The 15,668-nt window shown below is 43.0% G+C and overlaps 1 protein-coding gene across 7 annotated transcripts in view; it reads left to right on the top strand.

The window, feature by feature from the left end:
• The window catches only part of ZNF438 (zinc finger protein 438), a 49,972-nt gene extending 43,559 nt beyond the window's left edge, over positions 1–6,413 (top strand). For all 7 annotated transcript variants that reach the window (XM_083826233.1, XM_083826237.1, XM_083826231.1 and 4 more), the window contains 2 exons: positions 7–1,873; positions 3,380–6,413. In XM_083826233.1, the coding sequence (XP_083682359.1) occupies positions 7–1,873; positions 3,380–3,986 (2,474 nt within the window). In that variant the 3' untranslated portion in view covers positions 3,987–6,413. The remainder of the gene's footprint in view (positions 1–6; positions 1,874–3,379) is intronic.
• Positions 6,414–15,668: the final 9,255 nt, after the last annotated feature.

The following is a 15,668-nucleotide window of genomic DNA, read 5'->3' as shown; positions in this document are numbered from 1 at the left end:
TTACAGATAAACACAAATCTACTTCGGATATAATACGAAGTTTTCAGAAGAAAGGTCAGTTTAGGACCATCGCTCCCAAAATGGTACCAAAAATTTTAACATCTGGAGTGGTTTCTTGTCTCCAGTCATCTGTGCCTGAACAAAACCCACCGAAAATTTCAGCTGCAGGTTCTAAGCCACTGATGGTGCCAGCTCAAAACTACGCCGTCATGCAGGTTGCTGGTCACGAGGGTACTTTCTCTCTTTTGGCCTTGCCGTATGTTACCCCTGCCGTAACGCAGCCAATCCAGCCATCAAACATGGCCCTTTCCGAAAACCTAAAGCTGCCTATCCCTAGGTACCAGTCTGTGAGAAATAAACTGCTGAGTGACAAAAAAACAGCTCAAGTCTCTGTTTTGGGTACACAGAACAAGATTCCTACCAAAGCACAGGTCTCATCGCAGACTTCCCCCATGACTACCCCAGCTGAAGACTGTCCTGAAACTCGTTCTAGTTCAGATTCATCAGAGCAAGTGATGCTGTCAGGCCGTGATTCATCTGAAATTACAGCTGCCACCTTACTGAGTGAAAGTAATTCCGTGGAATCTGGATCTCCTTCGGTGAACAAAACAAAAACTGCTGCCAATAATGTTTCTGGACCATCTATAGTTAAAGACTCTTTGAGCAAGCCAGCGAGTTCAAGTAATCCCATGAAACTTAGTCTGCACTCTGTGAAGACGGCACTTGAAACCACAAGGGAGTCATTCATTATGTCTGAGAAACTAAAAGAAAAACCCACAAATTCTGCAAATTCTGTTACTGTCCTTTCACCAGCAGTTTTTGGCAGTCCGATACAGATGACTCCGTCAACACCAAAAGGAAAACTTCCTATTTTGCCTTACTCAAGAATGAAAAATTCAGTGTTTTGTAAATCTAAGCAGAGTACTACTGTTATGGATGTATCCGGCCCTTCGATAAGATCTGACTGTGAAAAGACACCAGCTTCGGTGAAAACCTTTCATGTTCCTTCTAAAGGATCTGATAAACGATTAGCTGTACCATTTACACAAGCCCCCAAACAAACCATTCGAGAAAATACTTTCTCTCCATCCAGTAAAGTGGATGTTGACAGCCTTAAAAAAATGAATGGTACACCCTCGAAAAGAAGAGGCAGGAAGAGAAGAGCCCCAGATGATTTATTGGCTTTTCAGACCAAGCGAAGGAAATGCATCGTTAATAAATTTCGAGAAGGAAAAGAGAGGGTGAAAGCTGATCTTCAGCCACCTGAAGACAAAAAAGCAGAGGCGGTGAAAAAATACCGTAGTATTAGACCAAAACCAGTGGTGGTTGTGCAGGCTATCGCACCACTGACCTCTGCAGCCGTAGTAGAGGCAAAGTCTCCCGACCGATTAGACCGAGATATTTTTGTAAACAGTTCACTTGCCAGTAAATATTTAAGCTACAAGCATAACGACACTACATCGGTTAAATCAATCGATTTAGGTAGAAATGCCTATTCAGCTGTACCTAAGCCATGGCATAAATGCCACGTTTGTAACCATAACTTCCAGTTCAAACACCACCTTCAGGACCACATGAACACGCACACAAACAAACGGCCTTACAGCTGCCGAATTTGCCGGAAGGCGTATATTCATTCTGGAAGCCTGAGCACGCACATGAAACTTCACCACAACGACGGCAAGCCCAAAAAGCTTGTGTGTTGTGAATTCTGCGCTAAAGTTTTCGGCCACGCAAAAGTCTATTTTGGTCACCTAAGGGAAGTACACAGGGTTGTTATCAGCACCGAGCCCTCCAGTAGCGAGCAACAGCTGCAAGATGCTCTGAGGAGCAGAGACACAAATGTAAAAGAGGCAGAAGAAGCAACAGAAAGGTGAGTGCTTTCACTGATTAAATGCTAATAAAAATGGGATTTCAGATTACCAGTGGAAATTCACAAACGTCACCACAATGAAAACTGTTGATTTTTCATCCCTTTTTTTTTTTTTGGTTTTGTTTTTGTTTTCTTGCCCAAGTGAGATTCCTAATGGTTTAAATATTCTCTTGTGGAATCTAGTCAATGCGTTAGATAATCCAATATATTTCAGCTGATTTGTAGAATATAAATTATTACTGACACTGGAATGTCCAAAGTAATTTTGCATATCTTCTAGTAATACCCAAGCCACCAGTAGAGCTATTTTGATCAGTTGATTTCTCCTATTTTTTTTGTTAATCTGCGCTATCTTTTGAACCTTTTTATTCTACCCATTTTGTGATTTTTTTCCCCAGAAGATAAGTAAACCAACTGCAATAAGTGAAAAGCAATTCATATTCCAGTATTAGCTTGTAGTTTGTTTACACTATTAAATATCATTATCCCATTTCCTTCTCTGGAGTGCTGTGAGCTAATCTGTCTTGTGCCTTGATTACCTCTGCTTCTGCAATCACTTTGCCAAGTAAAAAAGTTAGCATAAACCATATTGAGATGGATAGGGCATTATTTTATTTCTGCATTATGAATTTGAGGTGAATTTTCTTGGCACAGTATAAATGTTAGCTTTTTTGTTTGCCCCACTGTGCTTTGCTTTGATTGAAGTACGCTTTATTATAATTACATGTGTATTAATAAACAGCAATATGTGGGCCTTTTCCTAGAGTTCTTGAGAAGGTTTTTGTGTTGTTTGGTTTTGTTTGGTTTTGTTTGCCTTAACTTAAAGAAGGAACATGCTAGCTCTTATAAGTGTCTGTTCCCTTTACACTGCAGAGCTGTCCTGAGTCAGTGAGAGGGGCTGTCCGGTTGTAAATGACCTATTTAAACTTTTTTAAAGTGTGGTGCAAACTTTTAGGTAAAAAAAAAAAAAAAAAAAAAAGAAAAGAAGCTCTGAAGTTTCATTGCTTCCACCTTTGAGTGGGAGGTGGGACCCGTGGTTTTGGCTTAAATTGACTTCAGATCAATCGGTACAAGCAAGTTAGTTTCTGTGAGTAGTCAGCTACTGGTAATTCTCACTTGTACTTTTCTAGCACAGAGCTAGGCGTATTTGGATTGACCTCACTAAGTCAGGAACTTTTAGTAAAAGGTGAATAACATTTTTTTAAAGGTTAGTGTCATAAAAGATTATTTTTACAGAGATTATTTTGCCATTTTAGAGGCAATTCTTAAACTCAGCAGTGTCAAATAACATTCAGCTTCAGTTGTTTCCTAATCAACCTTATTAGTATTTTATTTCTTTTTTTATCTGTTCCTAATAAATTGGATACTGGAGCAACAGTTCCTGTTTTTAATCAAAAGACTGTTTTGTGGATGTCATCTCTTCTTGGAACTTGTATGGACAGAAACTATCAGCTCTTTTGTGTATGGCTAATGCTGAAATAGTGTTGTTGTTGTTTTTTTTAACAGGGGAAACAAGTGCAATTTGGAAGACCTGTTCCATAATGCCGGAGAGGTTAAATTACAGATCAGATGTGGTCGGTGCCAGTTCATCGCACAGTCTTTTGCTGAAATGAAGTTTCATTTGTTGTGCTCTCATGGAGAAGAGATCCAGGGAAGAGTGAAGGAAGGGGTTTTGCAAGGAAGTAAAGGAGCTAAGGGGGAACTCATCAAACATGCAACACACTTCTGGAAACAGCGCAGTGAAAGAAGACATTTAGCAAAATGCAATGCCCGTGAGGAGGAGTTTTATGCTTTTCCAAAACTGAAAAGACAGATATACTTTCACCATCAGAATAATGCTGATACATTATCTAAAAGTGAAGTGACTCAGTCAGGAAGCAGTGAAGCAGCCAAGGAGGTGCAAAATGTAGGTTGTGGTACACCAAGCAAAAAGATTGAAATTTGGTCTAAAGCTGGATATAACTGCATTTTGTGCAAACAGTTATTTGGAAGGAAAGAGGATCTTTGTAATCATTGGCAGAGTCGTCATAACTGTGAAGACCCTTCTATTTTATGGACAATCTTTAGTTTGGTCTCGAAACAAGGAATTATTGAACTTTCCAATAATGGTTAATATTGAAGTGCAGTTTTACTGTGCTGTATTGCTAAACTGACTCGTGAGATGTACTGCTTCAGAGGTTTGTTTGGTATGGTGGTTTCTTTGGTTAGCAATTACAATCTTTGCTCACCTTTGTTTTGTTGAATAGCAAATGTATTCATCCACTGTCTTTCCAGATGGGTACGTGCAGGCTGGTTATGAAATACTGTATTTAATATTCATGTATGAGGAACTTAGCAGAAGTAAATACTCAATGCTAATGGTTAAAATTGAGAAGATACTCAAATTACCTTACACTGTACGTTATGCAGAAATAAATCAGTTTACATAAAGTAATCCCGATCTTGAATGAAATGGCAAACCAGGCTGAAAGTGTAATTTCAGTCCCAACTGTGCTTCCAGATTTTGTGCTAAACTGGTATTTCTGTACAATTCTGTAGATGATTTAAAGGTGCATATATGCAGCCTGTGTTCAGGAGCTTTATTATCTGTAATTTAAAAGCTTTTAATCTTGTTTTCTTGATTTCAGTCTTTTCAGCCACCGGGTCTTCTAGGAGTTATATTCTGTCCTTACAACAGGAGGGATCTCTGGACTTTAAAGTGAAAAATCTACATGTATTTTTTTGCCTGTAGCCCTTTGCATTGAAGACAAGAGTTAGTCACCACCTGTGAAGATGGAACCCTCAAAGCTTGACTGCTTTATGAAAAAAAAAAAAAAAAAAGAAAAAGAGGTTGTTCTAAAAATAATCTGAGTTTGTTACTTCAGGGAAGTTTGACATTCTGCAATAGGTTGCATGATTCACATTGAACTTTAAGCATTTTCCTTGCACCTCCTGTGACAGCAGCGCAAACACCTTTGGCTCTGCCTTTAACACTCTCGGTATATCTCTTTTTGTACCTATGCAGTTGGCCCAGTCTTCAGCTTCAAAGGAAAATTGTTCCCCTGCTTCTGAGTTGATGATACAGCTTATGAGCTTTTTTCACTTGTGTTGCCAGATTTACCATATTGTAGGATTGGCCTGCAGCACCTTCACCTTCCAATATCAGGAGCCAGTAGCAGTTTCCTTACCAGGATACACACCTGTAGTGGATGTGGTGTTCCCCCTAATGGACCATTTCAGCACATCCCCAAGGAGACAATTTAAGTTGAGGCTGTGAGGAGATGGAGTTCTGGAGCTCATTTTTTATGAAAAGTTCATTGAAGCCATTAAATCTGGTTTGAAATTTGTGTTTAAACTGCTGTTACTTAAACCGTTATGTGCATCTGAATTATTTTGGAAATAGTAATGGGGACAGTGTAGGAGGTTACCCTCAGCAGGCTTGCAGATGGCACAAAACTGGGGGGAGTGGCAGTACACCAAAGGGCTGTGCTGCCATCCAGAGGGACCTCAACAGGCTGGAGAGACGGTCTGGTAGAAACCTCAACAAGGAGATGTGTGCAGTCTTGCTCCTGAGGAGGAACAACCCCAGGCACCAGGACATGCTGGGGGCCTCCCAGCTGGAAAGCGGCACTGTAGAAAAGGACCTGGGGGGAGTCCTGGTGGACACCAGGTTGGTCATGAGTCAGCAACATGCTCCTGCCACAAAGAAGGTCAGTGGTTATTGAGGGCTGGTGGAGGGAGGTGATCCTTTCCCTTTCAGCACTGGTGAGGCCGCAGCTGGAGTGCTGTGTCCAGTGCTGGGCCTACCAGCACAAGAGACGTGGATGTACTGGAGAAAGTCCAACAAAGGGCCACAGAAATGATGAAGTGACTGGAGAGTCTCTCATATGGGAGCTGGAACCGGTTAGCCAAGAGAAAAGGCTCAGGAGGGATCCTACCAACATCTATAAATACGTGGAGGGAAGGTGTGAAGAAGACAGAGGCAGGCTCTCAGTGCTGTCCAGTGACAGGGCAGGAGGCGATGGGTACAAACTGAAATGCAGGAGGTTCCCTCTGAACGTCAGGAAACACTTTTTTATGTTGAGGCTGACTGAGCCCTGGCACAGGCTGCCCAGAGAGGCGGTGGAGTCTCCTCGGAGACCTTCAGAAGCCGCCGGGACACGGCCCTGGGCTCCCTGCTCTGGGTGGCCCTGCGTGAGCAGGGGTTGGGCCTGCTGGGCCCAGAGCTCCCTGCCAGCCTCAGCCACCCCGCGGTTCTGTGAACTGATCACGGTTCAGCAGAAATCAGAGAATATCAGGGCAAACTGAAAAGTACACCAATGCTGTCTCTAAACTACTACTCCGTTTGTTTCATCTTGTGGTCAGACTGTAACTGAGGGATTGCAGTGATGAAAGAATCCTTCCTAAAATGCCCCGAGTGGCCTCGCTTTTGTAGAAATTGTGTTGGTGAGAACGAGATCTACAAATGTTGGGTACTTCAAATGGGATTCCAGAAGCTGTTGGGATATTTTGTGTATGTGTTTTGTTTTTAAACAGTAAAGGCAGCTTTGATGAGCCAAAAGCTTTGTATGTCATTTCTTGTGGCATGGTGCTTTGCCTGGTGTTGAACTACAGGACGAGTTGAGAAAAGTAAAAGACAAAAGGAAAATTCTCATGGGTTGGGCTGCGTGGTGAAGTGGGAGAGTCCCTGTTGATTTTTACAACCTCCTTACTATCTGTTCTCATAAATACACAATTGTGGTGTTTTTTTTTTTGTTGTTGTTGTTTCATTGCTTTAGGGTATTGCTTTGTATGCTGAACTGCTTTAAAACATTGTTTTTTCTTATGCTTGTGTGTTACCCATCTTTTAATGCCTACAATATATTGAAATTTATTTTTCCTCACCAGTTAGATGGAAGAGAAGATAAGGCATATCTGGAAAGGAATAGCTAATTTTAAAGTCAGTGTTTCATATGAAATTGAGACTGTATTTAATGTAGCAGAGTGTTTACATTTAGGAGTGTGTTGTGTTCTTTGTTTCCCCCAACTTAATCCCTTAACTTTCAAAATCAAAGAGCTTGCTGTTTTCTGCGAAACAGAAATGTGAGCACAATCCCTCCTTCCCATAGTTAACACCGAATCAAAGGGAAGTTCATTCCCAGCATACAAGTATGCATTTTAAGAGTTGGGCAAAACCCATTAAAAAGGCTTGATTGTGCTCATCATTTAAAACAGACCTTAAATCACCTTTTCTGCAACATTGCCCGTTCCTGAGTGTAGTTTAAAGTGAGCTGAAATGAATGCAGCTCTGCCACTGAGCTCCTCCTGTTCGGGAACAGCACAAACGATGGCCAAGCAGTCCTTCCAAAATATTTTCCAAAAGTGTTTGTTAAAAATAAGCTCATTCTATAGAGCCAGTGATGTGAATGAGTTGGTTTGTGGTGGTTTTCGACCAGGAGAAGTCTCACCGCTCTCATTGCACGTTGGAGAGGGGGTTGCAGTGCTGGTGGGGGAGGTTTGGGATGAGAGAGCAGGTTGCTTTTTTTAAACTGGAAATTCTCATGTACTTGACGTGCTTCGCTTTCATCAAATTCTTGAGCTTCTCTTCCTTTCTCTAGTCCAGGCCAAATGGGTAAACGGGTCTCAGCTTTCAGCAATTTAAAGCCTGAAAAACACATTTTAAAGCATGGTTTTAAGCTGTTTCTCAGTGTTCTTGTAAATGTTTAAAATTAGAAGCACTTTTTTTTTTTTTAAATTCTTTTTTCTTTTTTCTTTTTTTTTCTGAGCCTGAAAGCATTCTTAAGTTTCAGGCTATTATGATAGATCATGAAAGGTTGGGATTTTTTGAAAATACATCTGTATTTAATGCAAAGCTGTCCTTTGTTCGAAAAGTGTTTGTTTTGAATTTGTGTTGGTTTTGATAGCATTTGGAGGTATGGAGTGAGCCTTATTTACAGCAACATTAAATAGCTCATGTTTGCAGTTCAGCTGAATGGTTGTCATGAGTACAGTTTGCTGTTTACCTTGAAGTCGGACAAGTTAACATCTGGTTTTGCACGTAAATTATATTTTTAAATTGTTAAAACGAATGTTGTTGTTTTTTTAGCTGTAGTTTTGTTCCCCTCTGATTTTTCATTAAATCTCTGTTTCAGCTTCCCTGTTCAACTTTAAAGCTGTTCCTCACATGGAAAGTTGTTCCTTCATCATCACACCATAAATAATCAAAGCTGGATGAGTTCCACTGCTTCTCTGGCTTGCCGAGTATTGCCTTTCTCCAGCTGCAGAGCTGCAGTTTCCTATGGCTAACTTGACATAGTTGCTGGCAGTAAATTTTTTACTTCATTTATTTATTAGAATTTAGATCTCTGCTGTTTAGCTCCATCAGAGTTTCTGTCATACCTCGTTAGATACTTATTTTATCTACTAGTCACTGAGCTCTTTAGAATCAGTGTCATAAGAAGGATGAACAGGTATTTAAGAGAGCAGATTTCAACCCTAACTTTGTTCAGATGATGCTGACGTTTGAGAATCACCAGCTTATCTAGGCTCAGCCATGTAGTGTATTATATTTCTACAACGCATCCCCCTACATACGCATCTATTTTGGAAAGAAATGTATACTTCAAATACACCTATTGTCAATTATTATTATCAAACCTGTACAATGTAGGTTTGTGATTATTATGCATGAAGATTAAACTATTAACTGTTGTAGGTTGACTTGTCAAGTTCCTTACAGCTCTGAAAAATGAAAGTCTCTGTGTGTCGAGTCTGACACTGAGAAAATCTGGTCTCACGAAGAAAATTCTGATGGCTTAAAAAGAATGGCAAAGTGTGTCCGTATTGCAGTGTGTGGTTTTATAGCTGATCTGTCACAGTTTAGGATTTCCTCCATTTTTGATTAAATTGTCTGAATATTTCTTTGTTAGTAACGCTGAAGAGGACCCAAGCCTAGAGGCAAGTTTCATGACAAAAATGCCTTTACTTTCTTTCTCCATACAGGCAGACACGTCCATGGGATCGAATAGTCTGGGTGACCTTGTACAGGCACAGAGTGGGGCAGCGCGCAAGGTCTGGCCTCACTGTGTGCCCTTGTGGCTGACCTTTCTGCAGTTCCAAAGCAGAAATTGTGAATTTGAGCCTAAAAATATCTTACTTTTCAGACCTGAGTGAATTTCTAATAACCTTACTGTCAAACGTTTAAGAAATTCTTAAAAAAAAAAAATAAGGAAAAAAAAGTGCTTTGTTTGGTGATTTTATTGCTGTAACAGTACCAGCAATGTTCTTAAACATGGTAGGACTGGGGCTGTCAAGTACAAAGGAAACTTTCTCTTTTTTTTCCACACATCTTATTGACTTTTCCATGTAGGCATTAGGAATGATGGCATGAATTATGATTTATGCTGCTGACAAATCCAGGTACATTATTCTGAAGTTATTTTGCAGAAATTTACAATTTAATCTCGAATAAAGGATTAAGTCAGTGAAAAGAGAATTATTTCAGAAAGAGATACGTAAGCAAACTGTCCTTCATATATGGATTTCTCTGCGCACTGCTGTAGATAAATTCGTGGATTATAGGTCTGCTGGTAGGTGCCAACAGTTTCTTCTTATCCAGAGTAGTACAGGGAAAAGAGAAAAAAAATTCCTTACTGTCTCTGACTTGAATTTTGTTCAATATTTCTGCTGTTGTGCCAGTCCAGATCATGGTCCAGGACATCTTCTAAGGGGCTTGCAGAGTGCAGCATGATTCAGTGGAGGAAAGAAGAAGAAATATCCGAAGCAGGTTGTGGCAGCAGAGGTAGGCACGACCTGCTGAACGCAAGACCTTTCTCTTCCCTTTTTTTCTCCCAACTCCTTTTTCCCTTTTTATTTTTCCCTCTGTTTTCCCTCCCCTCTCCCCATTTTCCCCTTTTTAAAGCCACGCTGCCTTTCGAGCATCCTCTCTGAGCCATTCTGGCCGAACACAATTCAGAAACATCCAGCTCGACAAAGTCGGGGCCGTGTCCGATGTCTCTGCTGCAAGCCGGGAGCTGCGGACGGAGCAGCCGTGAGTGCTCTTAGGGGCTCGGGGACATGTGGGGGTCGGGGGCAGCCTCTGCTGGGCTCAGCAGCAGCCCCTGGCATAGCAGCCCTAGCCTGCTTCTGTGGGGTTTGGCTTTTTGGAAAACATTTCGGTCGCCCTTACTGCTGGTCCATCCCCGGTGGCAGGGCTGCTAGCGTTAGCAAGGCTTCGGTGCGGTAGCTGGTATTTTAGGCACTGTTACGAGCGGTTTTGTGACATTTGTAAAGAAAGAACAGAACTTGGGATAAAAAGTGCACCTCAAGACCAAATAAAGTGTTGGTTTCAGCTGGTGATGCTTCAGTAGTGAGAACATGTTTTGGCACAAAACCCCGTTCTTTCTGTTGTCGCAGAGCATGGCCAAGGCCTTTGAATACCTGCACAAAGGGCTTCTGCTCCTCTCAGTGCTCCGTGCTTACTGGGGCTTCAGGCTCTCTGCCTTTCGTACACAATGAATATACTACCCTTTTTTTTTTTTTCAGATTTAGGATATAAATAAAGCATTTTATTTCCTGCATGCTAAGTAATTTCGTGCAGCTTCAGGTTTAATCTGACTTCCGAAGGTACGCCCGATCAAGGAGATCGATACACCTCCCCATCGCTGGAAGCAATAAATGACATGGCGGGGGAGGAACGTGATAAATATCCCTGTGAGCATACCTTTGAAGCAACGCGATTGCTTTCCAGTGGAAGTTTAATTTCTTCATGTTTTTAGTTAAAAGCTTTTATTAATTTTAACTGAAGTAAATATGCTATACTTTGCTTTTCAAATAAATCCTTTTACAGCTCGGAGTCCTTGGAGTTTGAATCCTCTCCAGCCATTTTCTGCTATCTGCCAATTCCTTGCTAAGTGCAAACCTGACACTGCTGCCAATAAATCCACCTTCATGCCATTTAAAGTCATCTGCTGTATTTCTGTGCAGCTAATCAAAGTTTGTGAGAAGCCATTTTTTAAAGGGGACAGAATTCTGGCCGTTTCAATTGAGTAAGTCGGTTCACTGCTATTCGTTTTAATTATAAAAGAGAGAAGTGGTACAGATTGAAAGCTTCCTTACTTTTATTCTTTTTTGGGGAATTGTTGGAGGGGAAGTTTTGCAGAAAGAAATGGGTTTTGTTCATGCTGCTATATGTGTTGCTCTCCTCACCCACTTTTTAAGACTCTCCTCAATGCAGCAAGCCAGCGCCCATGCTCTGTATGTTGATTGCATCCTGTTAAACGCAAAGCACTGCTTTATTTTTACCTGGTGAGACAGCTCATCTGATAAATGGATGGGACGCCGGCACTCCAGGAGACAAAGACGATGTCTGCATGGGTTCATAGTCTAAAGTCTTTCAGAAGCACAATTTCCAATCCCCCTACGCAGGCACCACCACGCACAAAACTATAAAAGGATTAGGTCTGAGGAACATTTTTTTTTAACTTGTTAGTGCCATACTGTACACAATGTACTCCAGTTATTTTTCTTTTATTAGAGTGCAATAACACTATGATTATTATACTACTAATATATTTATGGCTGATCTGATTCCTGAAATACACCATGGCCATCTGGGCTCTTCCAGGAAATTGGATTAATTGTTGAATTGTTTGAATTTCATATTAAAAAAAAAAAAAGAAAAGAAAAAAGTGCTGCTCTTGCTGGTTAACACCGCAGGTAGGATTTAAACAATATTTCTGAGATTGATTTATTGGCGCGGCGGAAAAGTCTGGTGCTGGGCCCTTCCGCTGACATTTGCTCGCATTAGGAAGCAATGCAGGTGGCAGTCTGTTTCAGCACCGAATGGATTTTCCCCCTTTCTTCCTGATAAATGAAGTGCTTATGGAAGGTGAGAGATTGAAAAAGCGAGGTCCCCTCGGAGGTCCAGGCGGGCGCCGTGGCTGTGCCCCTGCCCCTCGGCCGGCGGCGCTGGGGCTGCTGGAGGGGAGCTGCTGCTGGCGCCACGGAGCTTGCCTCCAGGATCCTGGGGCCTGATGCACGGCACAGGAGGATATTTTGACACCAGACTCGTTTCGTCTGTCACTTGATAATAAATCGTTCCCGTGTCTTCATTGTAGGCAACTTCCCTTACGCGCTGAGCTTTTGTCTCGTGTTTTCATTTTGTGCATAATAGATGGGATCGGGTTTTGAGTTGAGTTCTCAACAAATTGTTCCGAACCTTTCTGGTACATGAGACCACTCGATTGTTGCTAATATTTATCACCTTCATTCGGTGTCATTTTAAGGCAAACATTTGATGGCTTCTACTGTCAAATATTGCATGTAAATCTAACAGTGACATATTTTTAAATTATTTTAGAGCCCGATTAAATTAGCCCTTTTAAAAAGAATGCAGGTTCGCTAATAGTGTTTCCTGCAATGCGCATCTCTAGAGAGAACTGAGATCTGACTTTTATAGTCAGAACCAATTAGGCTCATCCTTTACTCCCCCTTCTCTCCGCAGCATTTAGATGAATCACATTTTTCAGGCACAGTTCAAGCAGCCTGTCAGGTCTCCTGGGCTATCTGCCTCCTGGGCTCTGCATTCCCACTGTCAGCTGTGAAAAATAATCCCCCCCTTTGCACTTGTGTCCAAGGAAAGTAAGATGATGAATCCACAAGTTAGTTTTAAGGGTAGGGGGAGAAGTGCAATATTGTTTACTCAGCAGCGAGTAGTGTTTTGTTCTAGTGGATAAGGCTGCTGTAAGGTATGGGGAAGCATGCTGATGTTTATAGCTTTCAAGCTCATGAATTTATGAGGATTCATCCTCACTTAAAAGAAAAAATCGCTTTTGCTCTTAGTCAGTTTTCTAGGTGTGCCTAAAAGGTGTGCCTGAAGTGTGGCAAAAAGAAGTTTTGAAGAAGAAAAAAAAAAAAGCTGTAAACACAACATAAAAAGTCATTTAGAAAAAAAAATTCAGCAAGAATTCTCCAACACAGACAGGCTATCCGAGTGTGAATGACCTCTTTCAGATGAAGGTGATGATAGTTTAGACTTCTTGATCAACAGCTCCGATGAAACTGAAGGAACTCCTTTCAAACCAAAGGAAAATGATCTTTTAGCCTTGGAGGACTTGGAAGAGATGTTCCCACTGAGGTAGGGGAAAAGTGCAAACACCAAGTTTATCCCTTGGAATTGTCAATTCTAGATGCAGCATTTGTGTTCAATATTCTTCTCTTTGACCTAGTATGAGAGTGTTCCTTTCATGTGGAGAAGAGATGCTGAACCTTAATCACTGCTGAGCCTGCAAAGCAACTGAGTTTCCAGTTTACAGTGACAGAAATCTCATTTTAAAAAAAAAAAAAGCCACTATAATGAAGCCTCTTGCCTTTCACCTTTCAAGTTTCCTGCCCCTCACTGTATCAGTGTTAGATTTAATGCACATCAGTATCAATTCATGCCAGCCATCCAGCGTTCTCGCTCCGTGCAGGCAAACTGTGTCGGTATCCTAATAAACCCCTAAATGCATCCAAATCCTTCTAAAGGCTTTCAGACAACGCAGCAAATAGTGCTTAGCTCGCTGTCAAATTGAAGCGATTCATCTCCTTCTAAACGCCAGCCTTCTGAGAACTAAAGCAGCGTGGTAAATGCAGCCACCGTCCTTTTTTTGCCTTAGTTTTAATAGCTCGCTGTGCTAATGGCCGGAGTTGTAATTGCCCGGTCGAACTTTGAGCTGCTCCCCACCTCAGCTGGTGCGATATCAATATTGCATATTGGAGGTATTTCAACAGACCGCGAGAGATGTGCCCCACGAGCATGAGTCCTCTGCGAGGTGCGAGGTCGCCGAGCACCGGGGCTGGCCGGCTCCTGCTAGCACCAGTTGCAGAGCCCTGTCCTGCGTATGTCTGCAGCAATTTGGGAGTTTTTGTCACTAGGTCCCTCAGGATGAGGCCCTGATGTGCAGCCTGGAGCGCTGATGCACGCACGGGTTGCTGGCAGGGGAGCTGCCGTGCTGCCAGGTGAGTGCACGGCAGCGGGCGATGCAAAGGGAGAATCTGACTGAATTACGGAATAAGTGCAGCCTGTCTCGTCTAACTAATTACTGAGGAAATAGCGTGTGTAACAGGGAAAATCCCGTTCCTCCTGCTGACTGCAGCAACCCCAACAACAGGTCAGTAGATCCCAGAACCGTGTCTGGATTCAGCAAATGTTCTGGCTGCTGGGTTGTCCTGCAACCTTGGGACGAAGAGTGAAGCTCTGTCAGGCAGCCTGAACCGAGACGGAGGAGAACAAGGAGTAGTTTCGCTTGCATACTTACAACTTACGAGGCTGATTGCTGTGTGCAATAACAATGCAAACTGGAATAAATTGGTCTGGACTCGCCGAACAAATTGCAGCTTGCAGAAATTACCAAATTAGGGCAACAAATGCTGGAGAGGAGCTGAAGAAGTCAGAAGTATTTTCAGAGCTGGGTGTTTGTTAAGAGCGAACGCGAATAAAGGTACCTGAAAGGGGATGTATATTCGTTTATGTCCAACAAACTCGCTGCAAGGGATTGAAAGTAAGGAGTATTTGGTTCCTCCTCCTGTGTTAAATTCCCTGGGCAGCTTTCCCTGCCCCGTTTGTTCTTTTATAAGTGCTGGCGTCCCAGGGGCACAGGCAGCACTCTGCCCAGGTACGAAGCAGCCAGGAGCAGTGCACCTGAGCTGGGTGTCCGGTAGGCAAAAAGAAACAAAACTCCCTTATTTTAAGTTTCTTTATTGTAACCTCTACAATGTGAAATCCTGGTGAGTCTCTGCAGAGGACAGCAGTATGTAACTCTAGGTAGAAATGGCTGATGTAAGAAGGACTGGCCGTGTGGCCAAAACGCGATTTCTTCCTCACAGAGTGTAAAAGTACACCGTTTGCTTTAGGTTTTTCTTCCTCACAGAGTTTCCCTACCTGTACCGTTGGAGGTTGGCTGATGCTTTATGGACAGTCTTGGGAAAAGTAATTAAGCGTGCCCGGAAGTATTTGCAGGGATTTCAAAGAGAAAGATTGAAACACACTCAGAGAAATGGCTTTGAGAACGTAACAGCAGCTTGATTTTCCTACGTGCTGTGGCAAATCGCATGTTTTGTTGGCTGTCCATCTGCATCCCCCTCCTGCCTGGAGGCAGCAATCCTTTCCAGCGATCCAGTTCGCAGGCAAATGAACAGGCTGAAGCTCCCAGGTGAAGCTGAGCAGCAAGGCTCGTGGCACCCACCTGCCTGCCCCCCTGGGGAGGTGATGCCCAGGAGGGCCGGGCTGCAGGCACACCCAGCCTGCCCCGGCCTTTTCCCCATGTCCCACCGCTGCCGTGGTCCTGGGGACGACGTTAAAACCAGGGCAGCCGCTTGCAGGCTCTGGCAGCGTCCCAGCGAGAAAAATGGGACTCATCACGGGGAACACGATACTTTTCAACCCATGTGAAATGCTTTCCTGGAGAAATCGGATACGGCTTTTATGTTAAAATAATCAATGTGCGGTTGGGGTTACTGCACTTTGATACCTACATCTTGAAAGGCTTCGGTTTGGCTGATGAGAAAGCGAGGAGCCAGCCCCCCGTGGTTCTCACAGAGGGAAGGGGAGGCAGGCTGAGAGGAGCAGCCCCTGGCCCTCCCTGCCCCGGCAGGGCTTTGAGCAGCGCTGACAGCCTCAGCTGAGCGTCAGAGACAGCACGAAGCGCTGGCGTGGCTTCATTTTGTTGTCTCCTCTTCTCCGAGTTCTCTTGGGCCATGAAGCCTGATTATGCTGGTGGCTCGTCTGTGAGCTTCTGATCCTCCTCTTCCTCTGCAACAGCCCAAAAACCAGTCCCCGCGTTGCGGCTGCAGGTCC

The sequence above is a fragment of the Anser anser genome (genome assembly GCF_964211835.1).
Source record: "Anser anser genome assembly, chromosome: 2".
Taxonomy (NCBI): Eukaryota; Metazoa; Chordata; class Aves; order Anseriformes; family Anatidae; genus Anser; species Anser anser.
This window is presented reverse-complemented; position numbering and strand designations above follow the sequence as displayed.